Source organism: Papilio machaon, chromosome 17 (assembly GCF_912999745.1).
Source record: "Papilio machaon chromosome 17, ilPapMach1.1, whole genome shotgun sequence".
In the NCBI taxonomy this organism is placed as follows: domain Eukaryota; kingdom Metazoa; phylum Arthropoda; class Insecta; order Lepidoptera; family Papilionidae; genus Papilio; species Papilio machaon.
In genome coordinates, this window is record NC_060002.1 from 5,334,386 (window position 1) to 5,358,364 (window position 23,979).

The window sequence follows — 23,979 nt, forward strand, 5'->3', positions numbered from 1 at the left end:
CGCTCGGGCACGTGCTGAGTTGGTACAAACTTAATCTGCTTACTGAACACTGAATAGTTACCGAGTACCCGCAACTAGTGTGTTTGTATATCGACTATGTTTTACATAAATCTTACAACTACCCTTAAGTTATTTTACCTTCGTCTTTGTTCTATGAAGTTAACCTATCTTGTTATACATATTTCTTATAAGAATTGACCATTTTATTCTTTCTTTAGTCTCTACCATAGCCTGACAACATAATCTATAATTACTTGTAGTTACGAGTATTGTTTATAATTTAAATTTATCACAATTAGTGAAGTGTACCGCATTTGTTTTCTTTTCTATATGATACCGAGGGATAGGCAAAAGTAAACGATGACCTACGCCCATGGACATCAGCAAAAAAAGAAAAACTGCAGATACGCTGTCGACTAAGGTGCGTGCTTACCTTCTACTTTGTATTAAAATTGAATCTTATATAAAGCTTTCTTAGATTCTATTTGTACTTTTCATTGATGACCGTAACAAAAATAACTAGTTAAATAACTTCAAAACTAGAAAGTTTCTTAAACGATTAGAGATTTCAATGAAATTGATACCGTGCTATATCTACGTATAAAATGTGTTACAAGCCCTCATATCGCGTTCCGATCATGTTAGGTACAAGGGCTCAGGGCTAAGGGCCGGGCGGAGGCAGATGCGTTCAACTCTTATTTACTTAGGCTGCGTTCGGTTTTATCGCCGCTATGCACGTCTAGGGGACGCCGTTTGATCGTTCCTTGACAGAATAATTGAATAGTCCGCAAATAAATTCAGCCAGTATTATCTTTTTATTTTATTTAAAATTATTCATTCTTAAAAAAAGTTTTTAGTAGTATTACTTTGTATATAACACCAAATAATAGAGCTGTAAACTATTTAATATCAAATCACTTTTTTGCACTTAATTTAGTTATCGACGTGTATATAACATTTTAAGCCTCTTATTTATTTAATAGCTATTGCCCGCGACTCCGTACTAACGGAATTAAAACAAATATTATAAGTAACCTATGTGCTCTTTTACACTATGTTCTACATCTATGCCAAAATTGCAAGGAGCAAGGGTGGACTTACCTATTGCCAACAGGGATCTTCAGGCAACCTAGTGATACAGGAAAAGCTAACATATCAATTTCTTTCTCTACAATTTTCCTACGTAACAGTAACGTTTTGGCTTCTTTCGAACGTTAAGGGCAGTCGTTGGCAGTGGTCACAACAACAGTAGTTAAGATACTTTCAGGAACGGATACTTTCTATCCGATAATTTTGTAGGGCATAAAATATTCTTCGCTGCTTTATCCAACTCTATAAAACTTAAATAAATCATTTTAAACCAACCACGACATCTGCCGTCAAATAAAGGAAAAGTTTAACTATGTGGTAGTAAAATTCGGTTTAAAGAAAAATTACCTAATTAATAGTAACAAATTAAAACATTCCATCACTTATGAATTGTTTAGCATTTTCAAACTGACAAAGCGCATGGCCAAATAACAATCCGAAAAAAGTTAGCCTACGCGGAGTTGTCCACAATTCTATTTGCGAAAGCAATTTCGCGAAATGCCACAATTTATTTAAAAATTACGCCCTTGTTTGTGTGGGCAAATATTGACGTGTTTGGCTTATGATAATGGCAACACTGAGCGGCAGGTAGACCAGCCGGCTAGCGACTGTATTATTTACCTGTACACATATTATTTAATGTTTACCGTCGCAATGTAAAGTTTACAATAATATAATATTTGTCAAGTATGCTCCTCTTTTAAAGTTAATGTTTACACCTAACATGTGTCTTTAATCAAAGGTAAATTTGGTGACTAAATATAAACAGCCTATCTAGATCATCTGGGTAATAATTTGGATAACGCGGAATCAACTTTCACTTTGCTGTTTTGACGAACAATTTAGGTAATTGAAAGAGTAATAAGTAAATAGTGGCGAGTCGTCTTAATCGATGCGAAGTGTTGACTCGTTACATTACTGAGAGCCGTCGGCAGCGAACCAAACAAACTCCTCAATCGAACGCAAAGACAAACTGCAAACAATATCATCATAGCATTTGTACTGAAACAACAAATTTGTAGCCAGCTTTAAATGCAAGCCCGACACGCGAGCACCGAGCAACGAGCACACACTCACTCTGTGTACAAAGACAATATGTAGGAGACTACTACGATCTTAAGCAAGGCGACAAAATGAATCTCCGCTCGCGACTGATACGGCCCAATTCAAACACAGTCAGCGCCATTTTGTTTTGACAAGCGGCTATCTCATTCCCGTCGCTCCACACAAATTTACACCCAATGTTCACCAGTTAAAATCTAAATTGGCGCAAATACGAGCGCTTGTAGGAACATCGGAAATTAAGGGAGGACCAGACACGATTTTGTTTGCAGTCTAACGTGGTCCCAGGACGAAGTTACAAATATTTGACGTGTCAATTTTGTTAATATTGACCGAGAATTGCGGTTAATATTCCCGGCCCGACCAAACTGACTGCGTGCTCAGTCACCCTTTAATTAAATGACTAAAACAGTCCCACTGTTAATTTATTAAGCGCGGTTCTCGAACATAACTTTACTTGAAGAGAAGAGTAGATCTCATTGTCATTTCGTAAAATTATTTATATACAATAAAATGAACTAAAAGAATCAAACAATTAATTGTGGATATACTTTTTGCAAACAATTGCAAATCGATAAAAAAGAAACAATGTAACAGCTTGTTAGGGCATATTGCTCGTTACCGCGCAGCTATTTATTTTCGAGTGGCAACATCGAAGAGTTCATAAACAAAAAAACACTTGGGCGACTGTTTTGAGAGACAACAATGCCGCGGCGCACTCCACGCGGAGTGTTAAGAGTGAGGTTTGGAGTAGGTGCTTACTTTTCGCGACGTAGGTATCTAGTAGGGGCTCTCGGCTCAGTATTTTCATTGTGTGCATTTAATTTTGAGTGCGCGAACTAGCTCGCTCTCCCGGGACGTATGTTTGCGAGGGTAATATTTGCTTCCGCTGTATAATTCAGCCGGCCGCCATATTTGCCAAAGAGCAATCATTTTAATATCGTCAGCTATCACATTAGGGCCGAGTGGGATACTCACTTTGTTGGATGGATTAATTTTTCAATTTTAATTAGATAGCTTTGAGGAAAAATTATTCTCGTATAATTCTACTCCATTCGTTTATTTGATTGAGTTCAACCAATGAATACATTATGACTTCTAAAGTAAATTAATGACTTTTCCCTTTAATCATACTATTTTTTTTACTTCCATTCAAGTTATAACAAACAAAATTGTTCTGATGCTTTCTTTATTATATAAAACGTTTTATTTCTTCACATGACGAGAAAAGAAATGGTTAGATTAAATCAAAGCACCTGACCTATTAGTTTACGGCTATTAAATGATTGCTTGCCCCCAAAACAGAAAGATTCATCATATTACCGTTTTATTTATTTTACAAAAATTTAGAAAACATAAGTAAAATTTTGTTAAATCAGTAGAATAAAAACCTGCAAGGTTTAAGTATACCCGTTGGACGCTTAGCTATTTTAAAATAAACAATTTACAGACTTCTTTTACTAAAGTTAATTTAAATAATTTCATATAATATGAACATAATGATGCCATGAAACAAAGGCCGATGTAGTTTTATACACGAAACAGTCGAGGAAAATGGATTAGATGAGGGAGAATGAGATAAGAATCGACAGACAACAGTGTCTCTATAGCATCTGTCATCAAAGTGCGTAATGTAAACGGCCAGACACGGTGGTATCGTAGATTCGTAGCACAGCAACCAACGGCTATGGTTTGTCAGTCAGTAACCGTGTCGTAGTCGTAGTGCGAAAGCAAAGTCCTGTTTTAGCTTGGTTCTTAGAACATGGGAAGTATCTGGCTATATTACTTATGGGAACTTATTCTTCCATTCAATTTAATAAAAATATTATTCCTGGAAATTAAGGTAACTAATATTTTTAGTACGTAACATAGCTAGATATTAAACAATCCATGTAAAACCAATAGTCTCTAATCTCTATCTTCCCCTTTGGTTTACTTTTATTTGAATATCAATTTGAGATTTCTTTCTAGTAACGCCATCTACATTTTAGCTTGCTAGTTGGTCTAGGTGTAATGTAGTGTTTTAATGAAAAGCATCACTAGATGTCAGGGCTGGTCACAAACAAAAACTTGAGAATATCACATCCTTGTTACATAGATGGCGCTTTTCCATATTGTTTATAATTTATTTCCGAAGAGCGCAAAAGCTCTGCCACTTTACATAACGAACATCTCATAAAAAATGCACTGATACGAAATAACAGGACTAACTTGGATGAATGGATAGATACAATCTAGATATAAAAAATTAAAAAAAATGCAAGCAACGGACAACAGTTAGAGACGGATTCAAAATATAAAAAAAGATCTAAATTGATAACTTCCGTATACTAAATGAGAGATTTGTTTGATGGACAGAAAATTATAAGAAATAAAACTATGCATTTATGAAATGTATTTTAATTTTCCTATTTATGAAAACGCTCACCTTATTAGAAGCTTGTTTATACCGAATGAGCTTTAGCCTGAAGACACACTGAGAGATGTTAAAGTTATAATAAACTAAATAAATTTTACGAAATGAAAAAAAAGATACAATATTTATGAATAAAGTCGCTTTCCGATTATTAACCTAACAATGTCTATAGTTTTTAAATTGTTAAAAATAAAACTTACCATAAACGGAAGGTCGTTTAAAGATTATGAAGATTTATAGAGTTTATATGAGATGTAATTTTAAGTGTCATATAGTTTTGCCTTACCAAAAATAAAACCTATATTTGTGAGAGTAAAAATCTTCCAAAATTAGTCCAAACTCTCGCTTACATGAAAGTATTGAAAACAAATCTTATAGCATACCATTCCTTATATGAATATATTCATTATCATATTTAGTTCCTGGAAGATTATCTTTGGAATCAAGGTCACATATCAGGTCGCATTAATCAAATACATGTTAAGAGCAGTGTTGAATATTTATCAGCACCCTCGCACATTCTCAGAGGGTATAAAAACAGTTGGGTTCACATCTCTAGACACATTTGATGAGGGTGAAGCTCAGAGAAAAGCTCAAAGGTAAGTTATATTAGTTTAATTACTAAATTAATTTCATTTTTAAATTTTTTTTTCGTTCTCTATTTTCTATAAGCGTGTTCATTGTATTTTATTGGTAGCCATACACGTACAAGCAGCTTTCGGTTGGATGCTTTTTAGCTGCGACTGAAACAGCGGTCCGTGTTTGGCGAAAGTTCGATCACCCATCACAGTCGGCAGCGGATACCGACCGCTTGATGCGGTCTATGTATTACGAGATATTTATTTAACTATTGTTTTCACTTAAAAAAATTGCTTATGGAAAAGCTTCTCTCTCGCTTGCTTAAAATACTAATCATATTTTCTTTGACAGATGATTAAGGTATTTATCGCGATAATCGCTACATCCTTGACGATGTCGTCATCATGGGGACATATTGGAGGTCAGATGTCCATGCAGGACATCAGAGATATGAAACCTCAGAAGTACTGCGGACCAGTCCTGTCGAAAGCTTTGGCGTTACTGTGCTACGCCGACAATGAAAAAGTTGGCAAACGTGCCGACCGCAATTCCATCTACAGTAAGTAGTGAAATTTTCATAAAAGCTTACTTAACAAATTGCTACTGAGATTTTTTCGTATGAACGTGAACTGTCCAAGCACAGGTAGCAGTGAATGTGTTAAAAGGGATAAAATGCATATCAAATTAAATAGGGAATCTGTTCTAATCTATAACCCGTCATAGAAATTTGAGGGGTAAAACAAAAACTTTAACAAAAGCTAAACTCATTCATCATTCACCGACTTGCCCGGCGAGTTTTCCTTCATTCGAAAATATCGCAGTGGCATGAAACATGTTAAATAATATGACCACACTCTGTGTCCTTTAATTCTTACAAACACAGTTCCTTAATGCAAATTTAATAAGAGAAATCTACACTAAGCCTATGTAAGTAGATAAGTAATCTTCGTTGGCAAGTTCTTTCTTTAAAAATTAATTTTTATTGGATTAAATCGAATAACCATTGGAAAATAAATTACAATTTTTACCTTTTCAGATGCAATTTTGCCTCCACTTTACAAAGAGGAAGACATACCTTACTGGCCCTGGCTGTCAGCTGAAAAGGCTAGAAGTATGGGATTAGCGTCGCGCGGGAAACGTTTCGTAGTCGACGAATGTTGCTTCAAAGCTTGCAGTATCGATGAACTCATGTCATATTGTTAAATTAAATACATTTTGATATTTAAAATGCAAATCGATATTTACACGAGCTAACTGTGGGTTTTAACTGTAATGCCACATTTATTGACGCATATAAAAAATATAGTTATCCCTTACATTATCATTGAAAGAAAAGAGACAGTATATGTTACAAATGTCATGTGATTCGTAACCCCCAGTAACACGTTCACTGCTACAGACTCGCCTTGTGTTTATGTTCGAGTGGCATTGAATGTGTTATATGCTTTTCACATTGTTATTGATCTTTATTTAATTTTAATTACTGTGAAAATAAAATGTAAATATAATCAATTACATATTTAGAAATAAAATCTTTTAATATATTTATTTGCAATTTATTCTTTTTTTCGAAATATAACCCAAAAATATATCTCCATTTATCGAAATTATAGATTATCACACCAAGGGTTGTTAAATTGCAACCCATTTTGGGGGTAAATTTACCTCTTAATTACATATCTAATGGTACTTCACTCATAAACTAACGTACATATCTGTCTGGTGGCGGCACCGACTATTTAGATTTTTGATTATTTGTTTCTCCTTGTGGTAACATCATGTCTTACACAGTCGGTGCCGACATTACATCAGACGTGAGGTATATTAATTAGTTCATAATCTTTAATGAATGTTGAAACAATTTATGGTACTTAAGTCTTTAAACAGTTTTGTTTTTGGACAAAGGAAGTAAAGAAAACAATATTTTTCATACAAAAATTTATTAATAAAATGAGAATTATGGCAAAAGTCATGATCAAATAAATCGTAAATTAAATAATTATTTATTGCATATTAATCATATAATTAAATATACATTAATATATACAGTTTAAAAAAAATCTTAATTATCAGACCTGACGATCAAAACACAATTTCACGAAAATTATAAAACACGTGCACAATAACTAGACCTGAGACCGATGACGTCACAGGCTTAATGGAGTTGAGATATTGTACCAAAGATTGGCTGTCAAAATAAAAAAACTTTAATAACACTATTAAAAATCAGTTCGTCCAGCGATATTTAAAAGCTATTTTTATTGAGTACAATAATATTTAAAAAAATTATACAGAAAAAATTAAAATGTCCGCTTTAGCAAGAACTTAACCTATATACCAATTTTACATAATATAATCTTGATCATCTTGTCAATAAAAAATATTAGATCAAATATAGAGAAAAAGCATAGCTTAAGTCAATAAATCAGATTAAAATCCGAAGTACAGCCTATTTTTTTCGGTCTCTAATAATAAAAACGAATTTCTATTCCGTGCCTTAAAATCATCCTTAAAATTAAAATCTTAACGCTAAGAAAAGTAGACAAAAACTTAATTTATTTTCTTATGGCAACACATTTTAATATTTAAGCACTAACGGCCAAAAGGACTAGTATCCAGGCCAGAAAATATAAAAAATAAGCACTTATTTACTACTTCTTTTATAAATAAATTATATTAAATTAAATAGAAATGTAATATATTTATTTGTTAGTATTTTAAATGAAAACTTTTAAAGTTAAATCTTTTTTTCATTGCATGCATTTTTTACTAAAGGCTCAGAAAAATACTTAACCTTTAAAGAAACCTCTATAATTAATTTAATTATAATTAAAATAAATATCTGTTTTCGATTTAAGCCTAAAGAAAATAAAGATTGTACCGAAATCTATTATTTCTTTAGTTTTATAATTTAAGAGAATTTTAAATCCCATGGCAATAGGCCATACATTTGATAATGAGAGGGGGGCGCTAAAGAGCTAATAATTTAGTTTGACTTAGACTGTCTGAAATTTGCAGTATCATGTCAAATATGGCCGATCTTTTTTATCTTTGATTATTTTTGGAACGAAGTTCCTTATCGCGCGTTGTGAAAGGGGGCTAGACGGAAAAATTCTTACGAAAAGTTGTCACGACACTTTTTGCTATAGTAAGTATGTTAACGACGAATGAGCGCTACTTCACCATGGCAACGACGTGACAATATATAACGAAAATTCATAGAAATAAAATGTACTTCTTGTGAAGACTTAAGTTTTTTATTCATAGAATAAACATTGGTTCCTTCACTAATGAATAGAAAGGAACTTCGTTCCATCCGGGTGTCCCTTGACACCTCACAAGATTTTTTTACAACTATTATGGCCAATCCATCAAAGCAGGCTTCGAACATAAAAATTAATACTAGAACAATATCAACTCACAAATCTAGAATATATCGGTCAAGTTAAAAGTTTCAACTGAAAACTTCTTTCCTATAATTAATTCAACTTAATAATAATTGCCTTAAAATAAAAATAATATGAATATACAATACTAACATCAAATGTCTTTAAAATTATAAGAAGTCCCAAGAAAATTCAAAATGCAATATGAAAATGTTTCATACGGTATTTCTTAAAAAAACCCAGAGATAACAATGATTTTTATACATGTTTCGCAAATGGAAACTCACAGTTAAGTTTATATTTACCTTTTAAAATGGCATCTGTTTTAATTATTCCACAATTAAATCAAAATGATCAATATCTTCGCACATTGAGTTGAAACCAGCCGCCCATTCTTCTGCTTCTTTGTCCTGAAATTAAAAAAATCTTTGTATATATATATATATATATATATATATAACTAGCTGTCGCCCGCGACTCCGTCCGCGCGCAGTTAATAAGCTTATATGACACGTTCGTAGATTTACCATAGCAGCGCCATCAATTGATTACTTACTCAACCCAGTCGAAAGGTATCGACATCTGTTAGAATCATTTGGAGTTAACAGATAATTGTGACCGTCAAATAATAACAGACAAATAATTAGCAATAAATTAAAATTGCGACTATAATTTGAGATTTAAACTATCCTATCTCTCAAGTTGGATCGAACTGCACATGGTGTGCGAATTTTATTATAATCGGTTAAGTGGTTTAGGAGTCCATTGAGGACAAACATTGTGACACGAGATTTATATATATATAATAGGTAAGGAATTTGATGTTCTATACTTGCACGCAATATAGCGAGATTTTTTATTTTCCTGGTCTAGCTGTAATTTAGGTATTGGATTGAAACAGAATAAATAAATTCGTTTACCTCTTTTCTTGTACGCTGTTTGGCCGTCTTTTTCTTTTTCCTTAATCTTTTAGTTTGTGCTGTCGGTATTTCGAAAGTAAGGTCCTCTAGGTTGTCTTCCTCTCCGCTGGACCCTCCTTGATTATCCTGGATCTCCTCCTGTGTGTCACTGGATTCGGAATGATGTCGGAATGCAACTTTTTTAGCTTTACCATAGCTCTTTCTTGGTGGCTGTAAAATATAATAAGGTCATATCATAAATTAATTATCTTGTATTCTCAGTTACTGTAAAATTCAGTCATTAAGTCGTCATCATCAGCCTTTTTCTGCCCACTATAAGGCATTGGGGAAGAGATCGGCAATCCCCAATGCCTTCCACAGTACGCAGTTCACCGCCTTCTGCATCCAACGATTCGCATATGACTTGCAGTTAGAATTTTACGAAATTCCATAACAATAAAACACTTTACTACTGTACAAAATGTAGTTTTATCGTTCCTTGTTTTCAATTCTTTTTTATTTTTGGTAATCTGATTTTCTAATCTCACTGATTGTATGAGAAATTATAACTTGGAAATAAAAAAATCTTACCTTGGAATGTACAACTTCAAGATCTTCAAATAAATGCACAGACTGGGAATCTTCCGGACTTATATTAACATTACTTTCAACTGGATTATTTGTTTCTTCAGTAATTTCTTTAGCTTTTTCTTGGAAAAGATTCTCTTCTATGTCTACTACTTCATCAAAAACTTTATTTATTGCATTTCTATCTTTTTTATTTCTAGCCCCCAATGGCATCCGTATTGGACCTTTTTGTACATTAAATTCTTGTAATACAGCTCTGGATCGAGGTCTTAATGCATTTATTTTACCTTTATCTTTTTTAATTGGTGAAACATTTTCTTGTTCCTCACTTTCATCAAATCCAAAGAATGTAACATCTTTATTAATTTCATTTTGACGAGATTTTTTTGTTCTAGATTTCGTTGGTGAGTTTTGTACAAGTTCTGTTGAATTTTCTTTATTATCTGATAAATCAGTACTCCTTTTGGATGACGTTTTCTGTGGTGTTTTATATATAGAATTAGATGCAACTGGTTCTTCGGTAGGCAATACATCAGTGTTATGATCGTCAAATACCGGATCTTTAACTGGAGTTGTTTTCGTTTTTAATTTTTTTCGCGTTTGTTTCTCTACAACTTCTTTGAAGAATGAAATTATGCTTGTTTGTTTCAACTTAGATGGTGTTTCTGTTTCGATTATTTCTGGTAATGGTTCAGGATCTTCTGGTACCATATTTGTATAGACGTGTTTTTTCTTATCATTAAAATTTATAAATGAACATTCGAAAGCTGGTGTCATATTTGGTTTAACATATGTATTTACTTGCCATTTTATTGGTAATTGTTCATATTCAGCTCTCCAAGGAGTAGCTGATGGGTTTCTTGTAGACACATTCATACTGCTACTGGCTACTGGAATATCATCAAAGAAACTAATATCCTCTTGTATATTTAAGGGATCGTTATTTGTAACTGTTTCTGTTGCACATACGTCTCGAGGTTCAGATGCTTGTCTTACATGATCAGGGGAATTTACAGGGGAATAATTTAAGTCATTATAATCATTAGCAATTGATACATCATTTAAAACAATGTCTTCTACATTGAAAGAGTTGAAATTTGCCTGTAAACCATTTTCTACCGTGTGAGTTACAGTTTTGGCTAAAGTATTATTTGTATTTTGAAGTACATTTTCAGTTACAGCATTATTTGTATTTTGAAGTACATTTCCAGTTACAGCATTATTTGTATTTTGAGGTAAATTTTCAGTTACAGCATTATTTGTATTTTGAGGTACATTTTCAGTTACAGCATTATTGGTATTTTGAGGTACATTTTTAAATTTATTATCAACACTAGGTGTGAATTTGGTTTGAGATGGTACTGGTGTTTCAGTTTGCTGTTTAGCATCAGTTTTTTTAGATAGCATATTTTTTAAATCTGCTAATGATTTTGCAATATTCTTATCATAGTTGGTTTTAAGAACATGTTTAGGCTTTTCTTGGTTTTTCTTAACTACTCTTTTGCGTTTTTTCTTCGGTGGCGGAGGCTCCTGAGCAGGATCGTAAGTGAATTCATACACATCAAGATTATTTGCGCTTCTTTTCTTAGCATCTTTTTTCTCATCAAAGAGTCTGAATGAGTAATCTTTTTTTATAATTCTATTCCTAGTTATTTTATTTACATCTCTACAAGGTGATGTATTGCAAAAACTTTGTTTGGGATTCGTATCTTTTGCGTTATTATTGGTATCAGCTTGTTTTTTGTTTGTATTAGGGATTTTCTTGCTAGCTTTTTGTTTTTCCGGTACAGGCTTAATTAATTTACGTTTTGTTGATCTTGTGTTTCTTTTTGGTTTTTCCGTAGATGAATTGTAACTGCTGCTACTATTTTCAATACTACTACTACCTTTAGAGCTATCTGTTGATATAGTCTGCTGTTTTTTTTTAGTGAAACTTTTATTCATTTCATCATCAAATTTAGCAGATATTTTTTTATCTTTGATTTGCACTATTGGGGTACTTGCCTGTATTGGTTGAACTGGAATACATTTACTTGGGCTTATAAAATGATCATCAAATTTGGATGGAAGACGGCATATCCTTTTGGGGCGACTGTCAGCAATACGTTTCTCAACAACTTTCTCACTTACTTGTTGCATTGATTCAAGAATAACAACTGGTGTCTTTTGTAATACCGTATGAGTTTCTGGTTCAATTGGTTTATTGCTTTTAATGTTTAAAACTTGATTTTCAGTAGAGATATCTCTCAACTTTTTATTTCGTTTCGGCCTAATTTTGTCGTTTTCTTTTAATTTAGCAGTATTTACATTTATTGCTTTCATTTTTCTTGTTTGTATCCTAATTTTAGGAGAAGTCACGGGGTCATTGTCATCTGACGCCGAATTGGTTTTATCGGCTAAAGCTTTTCTGGGAACCTTAGCATTTTTAACAACACTTTTTTGGATTGCCTTAGTTGCATCGATAGTGTTTTCCTTCGACGTTGTAATGTTTTTAATCCTTTTAGATTTTGGCGGCATGATGTACAACAGTTGACACAAGCACAAATTCACAAATGCAGTAAATGAAATCAGTAACAAATATGGCTTACATGATTTTACACAACATACACTTTTAATGTGAAAGGTAATTATAAAATCAATGTTTTATTACAAGCTGAAGTTAATCTAAACTTTGTTTTCTAAACTTTCGCTCGTTTTTTGCATTTGACAAATAAGCTGTTTGACAACTGTATGATGTTGTAGTAAATTTTTTTATGGCAAAGAGTACACACAGAAATCAATAATGCGTACCGCGCCTCAGCGTACCAAGTCATCAAGTTCCCTAGTATGTAAGTTATTTTAACAAGATCAAGTAAAAGAAAAACATTTTTATTAAAGAATACCTATCATTCTGCATAACGATAAATTGTATTTGATCAAGTATTACTATTTTTTTTTCAAATTGTTCATTTGTTATTTGTAGGCAAAGAGCTTTAAGTGCCCCACTCTTTGCTTCTTCTATTTTGACTTTGTCATCTCAATATTTGACTTCGATCCGTTAAGATTTTAAAAGTTTTAAAGTTTGATTTTAGTATTACGAGTGAAGATCCATGTATTTGATAAGTTGTAATGTGTTTCAATTAAGAACCATTGTGATAAAATCTTAGGCGAAAAGAGATTTAACTACTTTTTTAGTACCTTTTTTGTATCATTACAGAAATGGCTTTTTATAGAACGTGATTGCTTACTATTTGTTCAAACGTAATGAGAATTAATTAATTATCCTAGCTCGTATGTACGCTCATATCCGAATAGTACATGATACTGAACCGATATCCATGAAATCCAGCCTAATGGAGCTATTTGAGTGCAAAAAGAAAATTGTATTTAAATTTTGAAAAATTACGAAAAATACTTCTACTAAGTGACTTGAACTTACAAAGATGGACTGTGAGAATAATAAAGGAACTGTTGATACGGTGCAAGTGGCTTTACGAATTAGGCCCCTAATGCCTGAAGAAATAAAACGTGGGTGTGATGAATGTATATCTGTAGTCCCTGGGGAGCCTCAAGTTCAAATAAAAGACCTTGCATTCACGTACAATTATGTATTTCCACAACATATCACACAACAAGAGTTTTATGACACTGCAGTCAAAGCCCTCATAGAAAAATTATTTCAAGGTATGTGTTTAATGTTATATAAATATTTTTGCACTTTTCTTGTGTATACCAGATGAAAAAACTAAACTATGAAATCTTTACTTCATTCTCTAAACTTGAACGATTGACATCAATTAATTTTGCAATTGTTTTATTAATCCCTCCCTTAATATATTATAAACGAGGTGTGATAAAATTTTAGATGTCCATGGGCATCGCTGAATACATCTGTGTTCCCGCTGCTTGTTTGCCTCCCTATCTTAGAAAAAAATGTGTTAATTTAGGTTTATTTAATTAAATTTTTAAGTCAAAAAATTTTATCATAAAACAAAAAATATAGTATACTAGCTGACGCCCGCGACTCCGTCCGCGCACAGTTAAAAAAAAATGGGGGGGGGGGTTATGAAAAATAGATGTTAGCCGATTCTCAGACCTACTGAATATGATCACAAAATTTAATGAGAATCGGTCAAGCCGTTTCGGAGGAGTACGGTGACGAAAACTGTGACACGAGAATTTTATATATTAGATTAAGAAAAAAATGCTTATGGCTTTTCTATAATTATTTTATAAAAAAGAATGAACTATAATGAACCCATAAATGGCTTTGTATGTGGTAAAGATTTTAACTTTTTTTTTCTTAATGTGTTACAATTTAGGATACAATGTTACAATACTTGCTTATGGACAAACTGGATCAGGAAAAACATACACAATGGGTACAAATTATTCAGGTGAAGGAGATACAACAAAATTAGGTAAAGTACAAACTTTAAAAGATTGTTTAATAAAAAAAAAATTATATGTGATTTCAGCCAGTCATGTTTATCTCAATTTTTTTTTAATATTTTTAGGAATAATACCACTGGCTGTTGCTGATATATTTGACTTCATAGATGTCAATGAGAACAAGTTTACTTTCAAAGTAACAGTTTCGTTCATGGAACTGTATCAGGAGCAGTGCTATGACCTTCTCTCCGGCAAGGAGCGTGGACACAGTGTCATAGACATTAGAGAGGATATCAATAAAGGTGTACATTTGCCAGGTAAATTATGAAATTGGTCCTCCAGATTTGGAGTATCTAAGTGTCTATTAAATGTCTGTATTTTATAATAAAAACGTCGAGAAAATAAGAATTGAATACCTCAGACTACTTTCCATACATTACCTACACAAATATAATAAAGGGAAAGATTTTTAGTCTTTGTATGTAATGAATAAATTCAAAAACAGATACACAGGTACAGATGTTAAAAAGTCTTTTGCCATTTGAAATCTTCATTATCACTAAAAACATAGGCTGCGTTTATTAATAGAAGTTTTTTTAATACATATTTAATTGCTTGGACATGCTTGCAGGCAAAAGCTATATCAGTTACTTAATACTGCCACTAATACTAATAAAAAATGGCAAACATTAAAGCAGTGTAAGTCTAATGAAATTTCAAATTTTTCTATAGGCATCACAGAACTGCCAGTAACATCCACTGCGGAGACAATGCTGGTGCTGGAGAAGGGTTCCATTGGCCGAGTGACAGGATCCACAGCCATGAACCAAGCATCCAGCCGAAGTCATGCTGTCTTCACCATAATGGTTGCTAAAGAGAGTAAGACTGACAAGTAAGTTAATTAGCATTTAAATCAGATTAACAACTCTATTTCTTTATATGCTCATTAAGTAGTTAACTCAATTGATTCCAGAAACCTTGCAACTACCTCAAAATTTCACTTTGTGGATTTAGCTGGGTCGGAGAGAGTTAAAAAGACAAAAGCAAGCGGTGAAAGACTTAAAGAAGGTGTAAAGATAAATCAAGGTCTCTTAGCACTAGGGAATGTGATATCTGCACTGGGTGACGGCACCAACAGAAGCTTCATCAGCTACAGAGACAGCAAGCTGACGAGGTTGTTGCAAGGTAAGTGGTGTGTGTGTGTCAGTGTGAGGTTGTATGACTGTTGTGTGACATTGTGTGATGTTGTATGGACGTTGTGCAGACAGTCTGGGTGGCAACTCGCTGACGATGATGGTGGCGTGCGTGAGTCCCGCAGACTACAACTTGGACGAGACGGTGTCGACGTTGCGGTACGCGGACCGCGCGCGTCGCATCCGCAATAAGCCCGTCATCAACCAGGACGCCAAGGCCGCTGAGATCATCAGGTCATACATACATACATACACTCCTAATTCATACTAATATAGTACAAGTCCTTCATGTCTGTTATAACACATTTCTATTACAGATTAAACAACTTGGTGAATGAACTGAGACTTCAGTTAGTAGGAAAACTGCCAACCATCAATGAAAATGGTGATGAGCATTTAAGAGAAGAATTAGAAATAGAAAAAGCAAAATATGCCGATCTCATGAAGAAACACAAGCAAATGACTGAACATCTTAGCAATGTTCTGATAGAAAATACAAATTTATGTGAGAAGGCACTACTAGCGGAGACAGCCAAGGATAAGATTGAAAGAAAACTGAATGAATTGACAGAACAGTGCAATCAAACTATTGATAATTTGAATACAACTGACAAAGTTTCTGATGAAGAACAAAAGAACAGTGTTGTTGACTATCTTAAAGAAATTAAAGGAAGGCTAGAGGATTTGCAATTTGTTAACATGAAGACCAATGAAGAATTAATTGATCATGAAATTAAACTGTCGTATGTTAAAGAAGAAAATGACAGTGAAAAAGTTGATGATGGAATTCCTCTTAATGAAGATCAAGCTGTTATGGAGGAAGAGAAAAGAGCCATGGGTCAGGTATGTGTAGTTTTACTAAAATATTGTACTTATTAATGTCCTATATTATAATGACTATGTTTTTGTTGGTAGGTTGCATTGAATCAAGAATTGCAAGAGTTAAATCGAGCTATGGCTATCAAAGCTTCAGTTGTACAAGCTATACTTGCTAGTAATAAAGATGTTATAGATAGCCACCATAATCTAAAAGAAAATGAAGAGAAGATTGCTCATTTGGAGAAGGAGAGAGATGAGCTCATGCAGCAGTTGAAACAAACTAAGGTAATGTGTAACAAAATAGTCTAAACTATGTGACATTTGCTTAAAGAACTTGAAGATTGAATGAATTCTTATGAACTTATATTTTGCTATAAAACTAAGTGATTGTCTTATTACTTTTTATAAATTTGTTACTAAGTACAATTTGAAAAAAAAAATTTAACAGACTAGAAACTCGACACACGATGAACTTCGTACCAAGCTATCCACATTGGAGTCGGAGATATCTGATCTGAAGAAGAAATGCCAACAACTTGCCAACATTATCAAAATAAAAGAAAAGAATGAAGCTAAGATCGCTATACTCAACGCCGAATTGCAAGCTATGAAAGTGAATAAGGTGGGTTTTATTTAATTTTTGCGGTTCTACCAAATAGATTTGATAACCTTAAAATGTCCAAAGATTTATTATACAGTCAATATTTTGAATTGAATTTAAGACAGAAAGAGACTATCAAATCATCTACGCAAAGTTTTACTATTAATAATTTTTCAGGTGAAAATAATCAAACAAATGCGTGAAGAAAGTGAGAAGTTCCGCAAATGGAAGGCAGATAATGAACGAACTATGCTGCGACTGCGCAATGAAGACAGGAAACGTGCGAATGCGATGGCCAAGATGGAGTCTCTACACGCAAAGCAGCGTAATGTGCTCAAGCGCAAGATGGAGGAAGCCGTCGCCGTCAACAAACGTCTCAAGGTAACATATTGCCACAACTAACTATACTGCGCCTGCGCATTGACAACAAGCGTAAAATAAACAGTATTTTTTCCATAAAATGTAACATGTCCTTGGCATTAATCTATATAAATTGTTTTTGTTACCAGGAAGCTCTAGATAGACAGAAGCAGTCCAACATGAAACGCAACGCTAAAGGTGTTGTCAAAACTGGTGCCATTCAGCAGTACATTGAGCAGGAACTTGAAGTACATCTCAGTATTGTGGAGGCTGAGAAATCGCTGAACGAACTAATGGAATACAGGTAACAAATATTTTTTTGACTTTTTACATATATAATTTTAAAATGGCAACACACAGTATAGCCAAAAACTTTGCTAAAAAATATTAATTTTAATAGTCTTAAACGTTTACGAAAATTTGTTGTCATTACTACATTTTCAGAGCGTGGGTGACAGAACAGATAGCGATACTCAAGAACAGTCCAGATGATGAGGCCAATAGAGAGAAGTTGGCTGAACTGGAAAATGACCTCGCGCTGCGGAAGGCGCAGATATCCGATCTGCAGCAGAAGATGTTAATAGCAGACCAAGGTAACGGAATTTTTCATACTTAATAGTATGTATTTTATAAAAAAAAGTTGTAAATATTTCTTTTTTGTAATTCTAGCTATCCGCTAGTACGGATATGTTATATTTAATTTTACTTTTGACAATGAATTATTTGAAAATTACCTTAATTATTTAATTATTACAGAGAACAAAACTCGCACTCAATGGGATAATATTCAGACAATGATAGAAGCTAAGGCGGCGCTTAAATGTCTATTCGAGTTTTTAGTGGATACAAAGAAAGAGCTGCAGAACAAGAGTGAGAACGGCTACCAGTCGAGATACGAGGAAGTGAAGGAGAAGTACGACAGACTGGTTGTGGAGTTTGAGAACCGGAAGACCGAACTCGAAGCACAATTAGTTAAGGTGAAACAGCAATGTGAAGAGAAGGTAAGGAAAGCTCTCTCTATCTGGTCCTGTTACTAAAAACTATATTTCTCGCTTAATTTTGCATTTTTTATTTTCCAGGTGAGTTTCTTGCTGGCGTTACAACGTGGTGTGACTGTAAGAGGTGAGAAGAACGAGGCGTGCAAGCAGCTGCAGGCTGTCATACAGTACCAGCAGGACCGCCTCGAACAGTTGGAGATTGAAAATGTATGGATTATTACTTTATGTGTGATTTAATATAAGGAGGACAATAAATAAAGAGTTAACCATTTTCAGAAAAAGTTATCTGATGAGCTGGAGGAGTTGCAATCGTTCTATGCTAACGCAAAGAGGCAGAAGAAACAACATGTTTACCCCGTTACTGACGAGGAGGATGTAGACTCTGAGAAAGACCCCGACTGGGTTGCCACACCTTTGTTCAAACGGATACAGGTCAGTAAAGATTTATACTGTTTAATAAATATTAAACATTTAAATATTAAAATGGCAACTTAGCTAGGAGCTATTTTTATTTATTTATTTTTTTGTTATTGCAACACTTGCCTTATAAAATTTAATTTTCATGCATGTCATTTTCTTGTTATATCTTAAAATAAATATGAATTAATATGTTTAAGCTGCATTTTTATTGTACATGCGAGCAATTGGTCCTTCGAGCCGGATATGAACCAGCGACCTATGGATCCTAAAACCTAGTAAAAGAAAATCGTTTGATGTCATCAGAAAGATTTGAAATTCATAATCTATTAACAGGCTCAACGTTCTCGCCTTAAAATGAATTGGTCTGTGAACGATGCGGACTCAGCGCGAGCGACAAAACGTAACTATGAAGGTGTTCCGCACTGCACCTGTCGCGGCTCCTGCTCCACCAAGATCTGTGGCTGCGTGAAGACCAGCGTCAGCTGCGGCACCGCCTGCCGCTGTCAGCACGCGCTCTGCAAGAACCGCAACCACGCAGCGCAACACCACGACAAGGAGAACCAAGTAAGTTACCTCCGACACCTACAATAGACGTAACGAAGGTGTCCCGCACTGCACCTGTCGCGGCTCCTGCTCCACCAAGATCTGTGGCTGCGTGAAGACCAGCGTCAGCTGCGGCACCGCCTGCCGCTGTCAGCACGCGCTCTGCAAGAACCGCAACCACGCAGCGCAACACCACGACAAGGAGAACCAAGTAAGTTACCTCCGACACCTACAATAGACGTAACGAAGGTGTCCCGCACTGCACCTGTCGCGGCTCCTGCTCCACCAAGATCTGTGGCTGCGTGAAGACCAGCGTCAGCTGCGGCACCGCCTGCCGCTGTCAGCACGCGCTCTGCAAGAACCGCAACCACGCAGCGCAACACCACGACAAGGAGAACCAAGTAAGTTACCTCCGACACCTACAATAGACGTAACGAAGGTGTCCCGCACTGCACCTGTCGCGGCTCCTGCTCCACCAAGATCTGTGGCTGCGTGAAGACCAGCGTCAGCTGCGGCACCGCCTGCCGCTGTCAGCACGCGCTCTGCAAGAACCGCAACCACGCAGCGCAACACCACGACAAGGAGAACCAAGTAAGTTACCTCCGACACCTACAATAGACGTAACGAAGGTGTCCCGCACTGCACCTGTCGCGGCTCCTGCTCCACCAAGATCTGTGGCTGCGTGAAGACCAGCGTCAGCTGCGGCACCGCCTGCCGCTGTCAGCACGCGCTCTGCAAGAACCGCAACCACGCAGCGCAACACCACGACAAGGAGAACCAAGTAAGTTACCTCCGACACCTACAATAGACGTAACGAAGGTGTCCCGCACTGCACCTGTCGCGGCTCCTGCTCCACCAAGATCTGTGGCTGCGTGAAGACCAGCGTCAGCTGCGGCACCGCCTGCCGCTGTCAGCACGCGCTCTGCAAGAACCGCAACCACGCAGCGCAACACCACGACAAGGAGAACCAAGTAAGTTACCTCCGACACCTACAATAGACGTAACGAAGGTGTCCCGCACTGCACCTGTCGCGGCTCCTGCTCCACCAAGATCTGTGGCTGCGTGAAGACCAGCGTCAGCTGCGGCACCGCCTGCCGCTGTCAGCACGCGCTCTGCAAGAACCGCAACCACGCAGCGCAACACCACGACAAGGAGAACCAAGTAAGTTACCTCCGACACCTACAATAGACGTAACGAAGGTGTCCCGCACTGCACCTGTCGCGGCTCCTGCTCCACCAAGATCTGTGGCTGCGTGAAGACCAGCGTCAGCTGCGGCACCGCCTGCCGCTGTCAGCACGCGCTCTGCAAGAACCGCAACCACGCAGCGCAACACCACGACAAGGAGAACCAAGTAAGTTACCTCCGACACCTACAATAGACGTAACGAAGGTGTCCCGCACTGCACCTGTCGCGGCTCCTGCTCCACCAAGATCTGTGGCTGCGTGAAGACCAGCGTCAGCTGCGGCACCGCCTGCCGCTGTCAGCACGCGCTCTGCAAGAACCGCAACCACGCAGCGCAACACCACGACAAGGAGAACCAAGTAAGTTACCTCCGACACCTACAATAGACGTAACGAAGGTGTCCCGCACTGCACCTGTCGCGGCTCCTGCTCCACCAAGATCTGTGGCTGCGTGAAGACCAGCGTCAGCTGCGGCACCGCCTGCCGCTGTCAGCACGCGCTCTGCAAGAACCGCAACCACGCAGCGCAACACCACGACAAGGAGAACCAAGTAAGTTACCTCCGACACCTACAATAGACGTAACGAAGGTGTCCCGCACTGCACCTGTCGCGGCTCCTGCTCCACCAAGATCTGTGGCTGCGTGAAGACCAGCGTCAGCTGCGGCACCGCCTGCCGCTGTCAGCACGCGCTCTGCAAGAACCGCAACCACGCAGCGCAACACCACGACAAGGAGAACCAAGTAAGTTACCTCCGACACCTACAATAGACGTAACGAAGGTGTCCCGCACTGCACCTGTCGCGGCTCCTGCTCCACCAAGATCTGTGGCTGCGTGAAGACCAGCGTCAGCTGCGGCACCGCCTGCCGCTGTCAGCACGCGCTCTGCAAGAACCGCAACCACGCAGCGCAACACCACGACAAGGAGAACCAAGTAAGTTACCTCCGACACCTACAATAGACGTAACGAAGGTGTCCCGCACTGCACCTGTCGCGGCTCCTGCTCCACCAAGATCTGTGGCTGCGTGAAGACCAGCGTCAGCTGCGGCACCGCCTGCCGCTGTCAGCACGCGCTCTGCAAGAACCGCAACCACGCAGCGCAACACCACGACAAGGAGAACCAAGTAAGTTACCTCCGACACCTACAATAGACGTAACGAAGGTGTCCCGCACTGCACCTGTCGCGGCTCCTGCTCCACCAAGATCTGTGGCTGCGTGAAGACCAGCGTCAGCTGCGGCACCGCCTGCCGCTGTCAGCACGCGCTCTGCAAGAACCGCAACCACGCAGCGCAACACCACGACAAGGAGAACCAAGTAAGTTACCTCCGACACCTACAATAGACGTAACGAAGGTGTCCCGCACTGCACCTGTCGCGGCTCCTGCTCCACCAAGATCTGTGGCTGCGTGAAGACCAGCGTCAGCTGCGGCACCGCCTGCCGCTGTCAGCACGCGCTCTGCAAGAACCGCAACCACGCAGCGCAACACCACGACAAGGAGAACCAAGTAAGTTACCTCCGACACCTACAATAGACGTAACGAAGGTGTCCCGCACTGCACCTGTCGCGGCTCCTGCTCCACCAAGATCTGTGGCTGCGTGAAGACCAGCGTCAGCTGCGGCACCGCCTGCCGCTGTCAGCACGCGCTCTGCAAGAACCGCAACCACGCAGCGCAACACCACGACAAGGAGAACCAAGTAAGTTACCTCCGACACCTACAATAGACGTAACGAAGGTGTCCCGCACTGCACCTGTCGCGGCTCCTGCTCCACCAAGATCTGTGGCTGCGTGAAGACCAGCGTCAGCTGCGGCACCGCCTGCCGCTGTCAGCACGCGCTCTGCAAGAACCGCAACCACGCAGCGCAACACCACGACAAGGAGAACCAAGTAAGTTACCTCCGACACCTACAATAGACGTAACGAAGGTGTCCCGCACTGCACCTGTCGCGGCTCCTGCTCCACCAAGATCTGTGGCTGCGTGAAGACCAGCGTCAGCTGCGGCACCGCCTGCCGCTGTCAGCACGCGCTCTGCAAGAACCGCAACCACGCAGCGCAACACCACGACAAGGAGAACCAAGTAAGTTACCTCCGACACCTACAATAGACGTAACGAAGGTGTCCCGCACTGCACCTGTCGCGGCTCCTGCTCCACCAAGATCTGTGGCTGCGTGAAGACCAGCGTCAGCTGCGGCACCGCCTGCCGCTGTCAGCACGCGCTCTGCAAGAACCGCAACCACGCAGCGCAACACCACGACAAGGAGAACCAAGTAAGTTACCTCCGACACCTACAATAGACGTAACGAAGGTGTCCCGCACTGCACCTGTCGCGGCTCCTGCTCCACCAAGATCTGTGGCTGCGTGAAGACCAGCGTCAGCTGCGGCACCGCCTGCCGCTGTCAGCACGCGCTCTGCAAGAACCGCAACCACGCAGCGCAACACCACGACAAGGAGAACCAAGTAAGTTACCTCCGACACCTACAATAGACGTAACGAAGGTGTCCCGCACTGCACCTGTCGCGGCTCCTGCTCCACCAAGATCTGTGGCTGCGTGAAGACCAGCGTCAGCTGCGGCACCGCCTGCCGCTGTCAGCACGCGCTCTGCAAGAACCGCAACCACGCAGCGCAACACCACGACAAGGAGAACCAAGTAAGACTCGCCAGAGATAAAACTAGTAGTAAATTTAAAGAATTATTTAAAAGGCAATGTGACATTTTCAAATTTATTTTTTCTTTCCCAGCACTCGAGTCCTGAAAACACCGATATGAACATCACCCCGCCATCTTACTTTGTTAACCGGTGAGTAGAATATAAGAGCCACCTTACGCACTTAAAAACCGTAAAACAATCCTAATATTCGGATTTTTTACTCTGTACTACCAAGTTTAATATAATTTACTTTGTAATTAATTTAATTTTCGTTTACAGGGATAACCTTGAAGCAACATATGTCAAGAAAAAGAAGTGTTTTTTCTTCCCCGAAGAACAGACAAACGAAATTAATAAAGGTGAGTCTAGGTCTTCTGTAGTATTAACATAAATTTCAATTAGTTTATTTATAATTTGAAATATCTGTCAATATATGTTACGCTAATTAATTTTAGTTAATTTATTTTTCAGACTGAATGACAAGAAGACTGTAATCAAACTATTAATTTATTATTTAATTATTATTAATTTAAGCACTAATATTTAATATTTATGTAAAAATATAATTGTGGTTTTATTTTGATTGACTTATATCCAGTATTGAGTGTTTAACATTCTATTCAATATGCATTAATTTCGGAATATTAAATAATTTTATTAAACTATTATTTTGTAAATAAAAATAAATCGTGATTTTTTTGTTACTTTAAAAAATAAAAACAGTAAAATAGGCTTTCACTGTTAATTTTACAACAAACACACTTTTGTTTGTAATGTTTAATTCACCACCGAATTGAGACGACTTTGAATAATAAAAAGGCTATTTATCTACAT

At 37.7% G+C, this 23,979-nt stretch overlaps 4 protein-coding genes across 5 annotated transcripts; 2 read left to right on the forward strand and 2 right to left on the reverse strand.

The window, feature by feature from the left end:
• The first annotated feature begins 5,513 nt into the window (after positions 1-5,513).
• LOC123721884 (bombyxin C-1-like) lies at positions 5,514-6,349 on the forward strand. The gene is made up of 2 exons (XM_045681957.1): positions 5,514-5,705; positions 6,183-6,349. Exons 1-2 carry the CDS (start codon positions 5,540-5,542, stop codon positions 6,347-6,349), a joined length of 333 nt encoding a protein of 110 aa, XP_045537913.1. The 5' UTR covers positions 5,514-5,539.
• Positions 6,350-8,729: 2,380 nt separating this feature from the next.
• LOC106721490 lies at positions 8,730-12,718 on the reverse strand. 2 transcript variants are annotated; one of them, XM_045681784.1, is made up of 4 exons: positions 11,320-12,718; positions 10,023-11,151; positions 9,453-9,662; positions 8,731-8,942 (listed from the first exon to the last, which is right to left on the reverse strand). In XM_045681784.1, the coding sequence occupies exons 1-4, from the start codon at positions 12,534-12,536 to the stop codon at positions 8,862-8,864; spliced, it is 2,637 nt and encodes an 878-aa protein (XP_045537740.1). In that variant the 5' UTR covers positions 12,537-12,718; the 3' UTR covers positions 8,731-8,861. The 2 variants fall into 2 exon arrangements, with proteins under 2 accessions (XP_045537739.1, XP_045537740.1); XM_045681783.1 differs by having other exon boundaries at positions 8,730-8,942; positions 10,023-12,718.
• Positions 12,719-13,237: 519 nt separating this feature from the next.
• On the forward strand, positions 13,238-19,466 carry LOC106721696 (chromosome-associated kinesin KIF4). The gene is made up of 16 exons (XM_014516727.2): positions 13,238-13,682; positions 14,321-14,419; positions 14,516-14,707; positions 15,123-15,282; positions 15,364-15,575; positions 15,655-15,817; positions 15,901-16,426; positions 16,499-16,687; positions 16,851-17,024; positions 17,181-17,384; positions 17,513-17,667; positions 17,808-17,956; positions 18,120-18,364; positions 18,443-18,568; positions 18,638-18,793; positions 19,115-19,466. Exons 1-16 carry the CDS (start codon positions 13,442-13,444, stop codon positions 19,370-19,372), a joined length of 3,249 nt encoding a protein of 1,082 aa, XP_014372213.2. The 5' UTR covers positions 13,238-13,441; the 3' UTR covers positions 19,373-19,466.
• LOC123721906 (uncharacterized PE-PGRS family protein PE_PGRS54-like) lies at positions 19,450-23,279 on the reverse strand. Its single transcript, XM_045682009.1, has 20 exons — positions 23,272-23,279; positions 22,965-23,167; positions 22,775-22,906; positions 22,585-22,716; positions 22,395-22,526; positions 22,205-22,336; positions 22,015-22,146; positions 21,825-21,956; positions 21,635-21,766; positions 21,445-21,576; positions 21,255-21,386; positions 21,065-21,196; positions 20,875-21,006; positions 20,685-20,816; positions 20,495-20,626; positions 20,305-20,436; positions 20,115-20,246; positions 19,925-20,056; positions 19,735-19,866; positions 19,450-19,676 (listed from the first exon to the last, which is right to left on the reverse strand). Exons 1-20 carry the CDS (start codon positions 23,277-23,279, stop codon positions 19,450-19,452), a joined length of 2,682 nt encoding a protein of 893 aa, XP_045537965.1.
• Between the last annotated feature and the right edge of the window lie 700 nt (positions 23,280-23,979).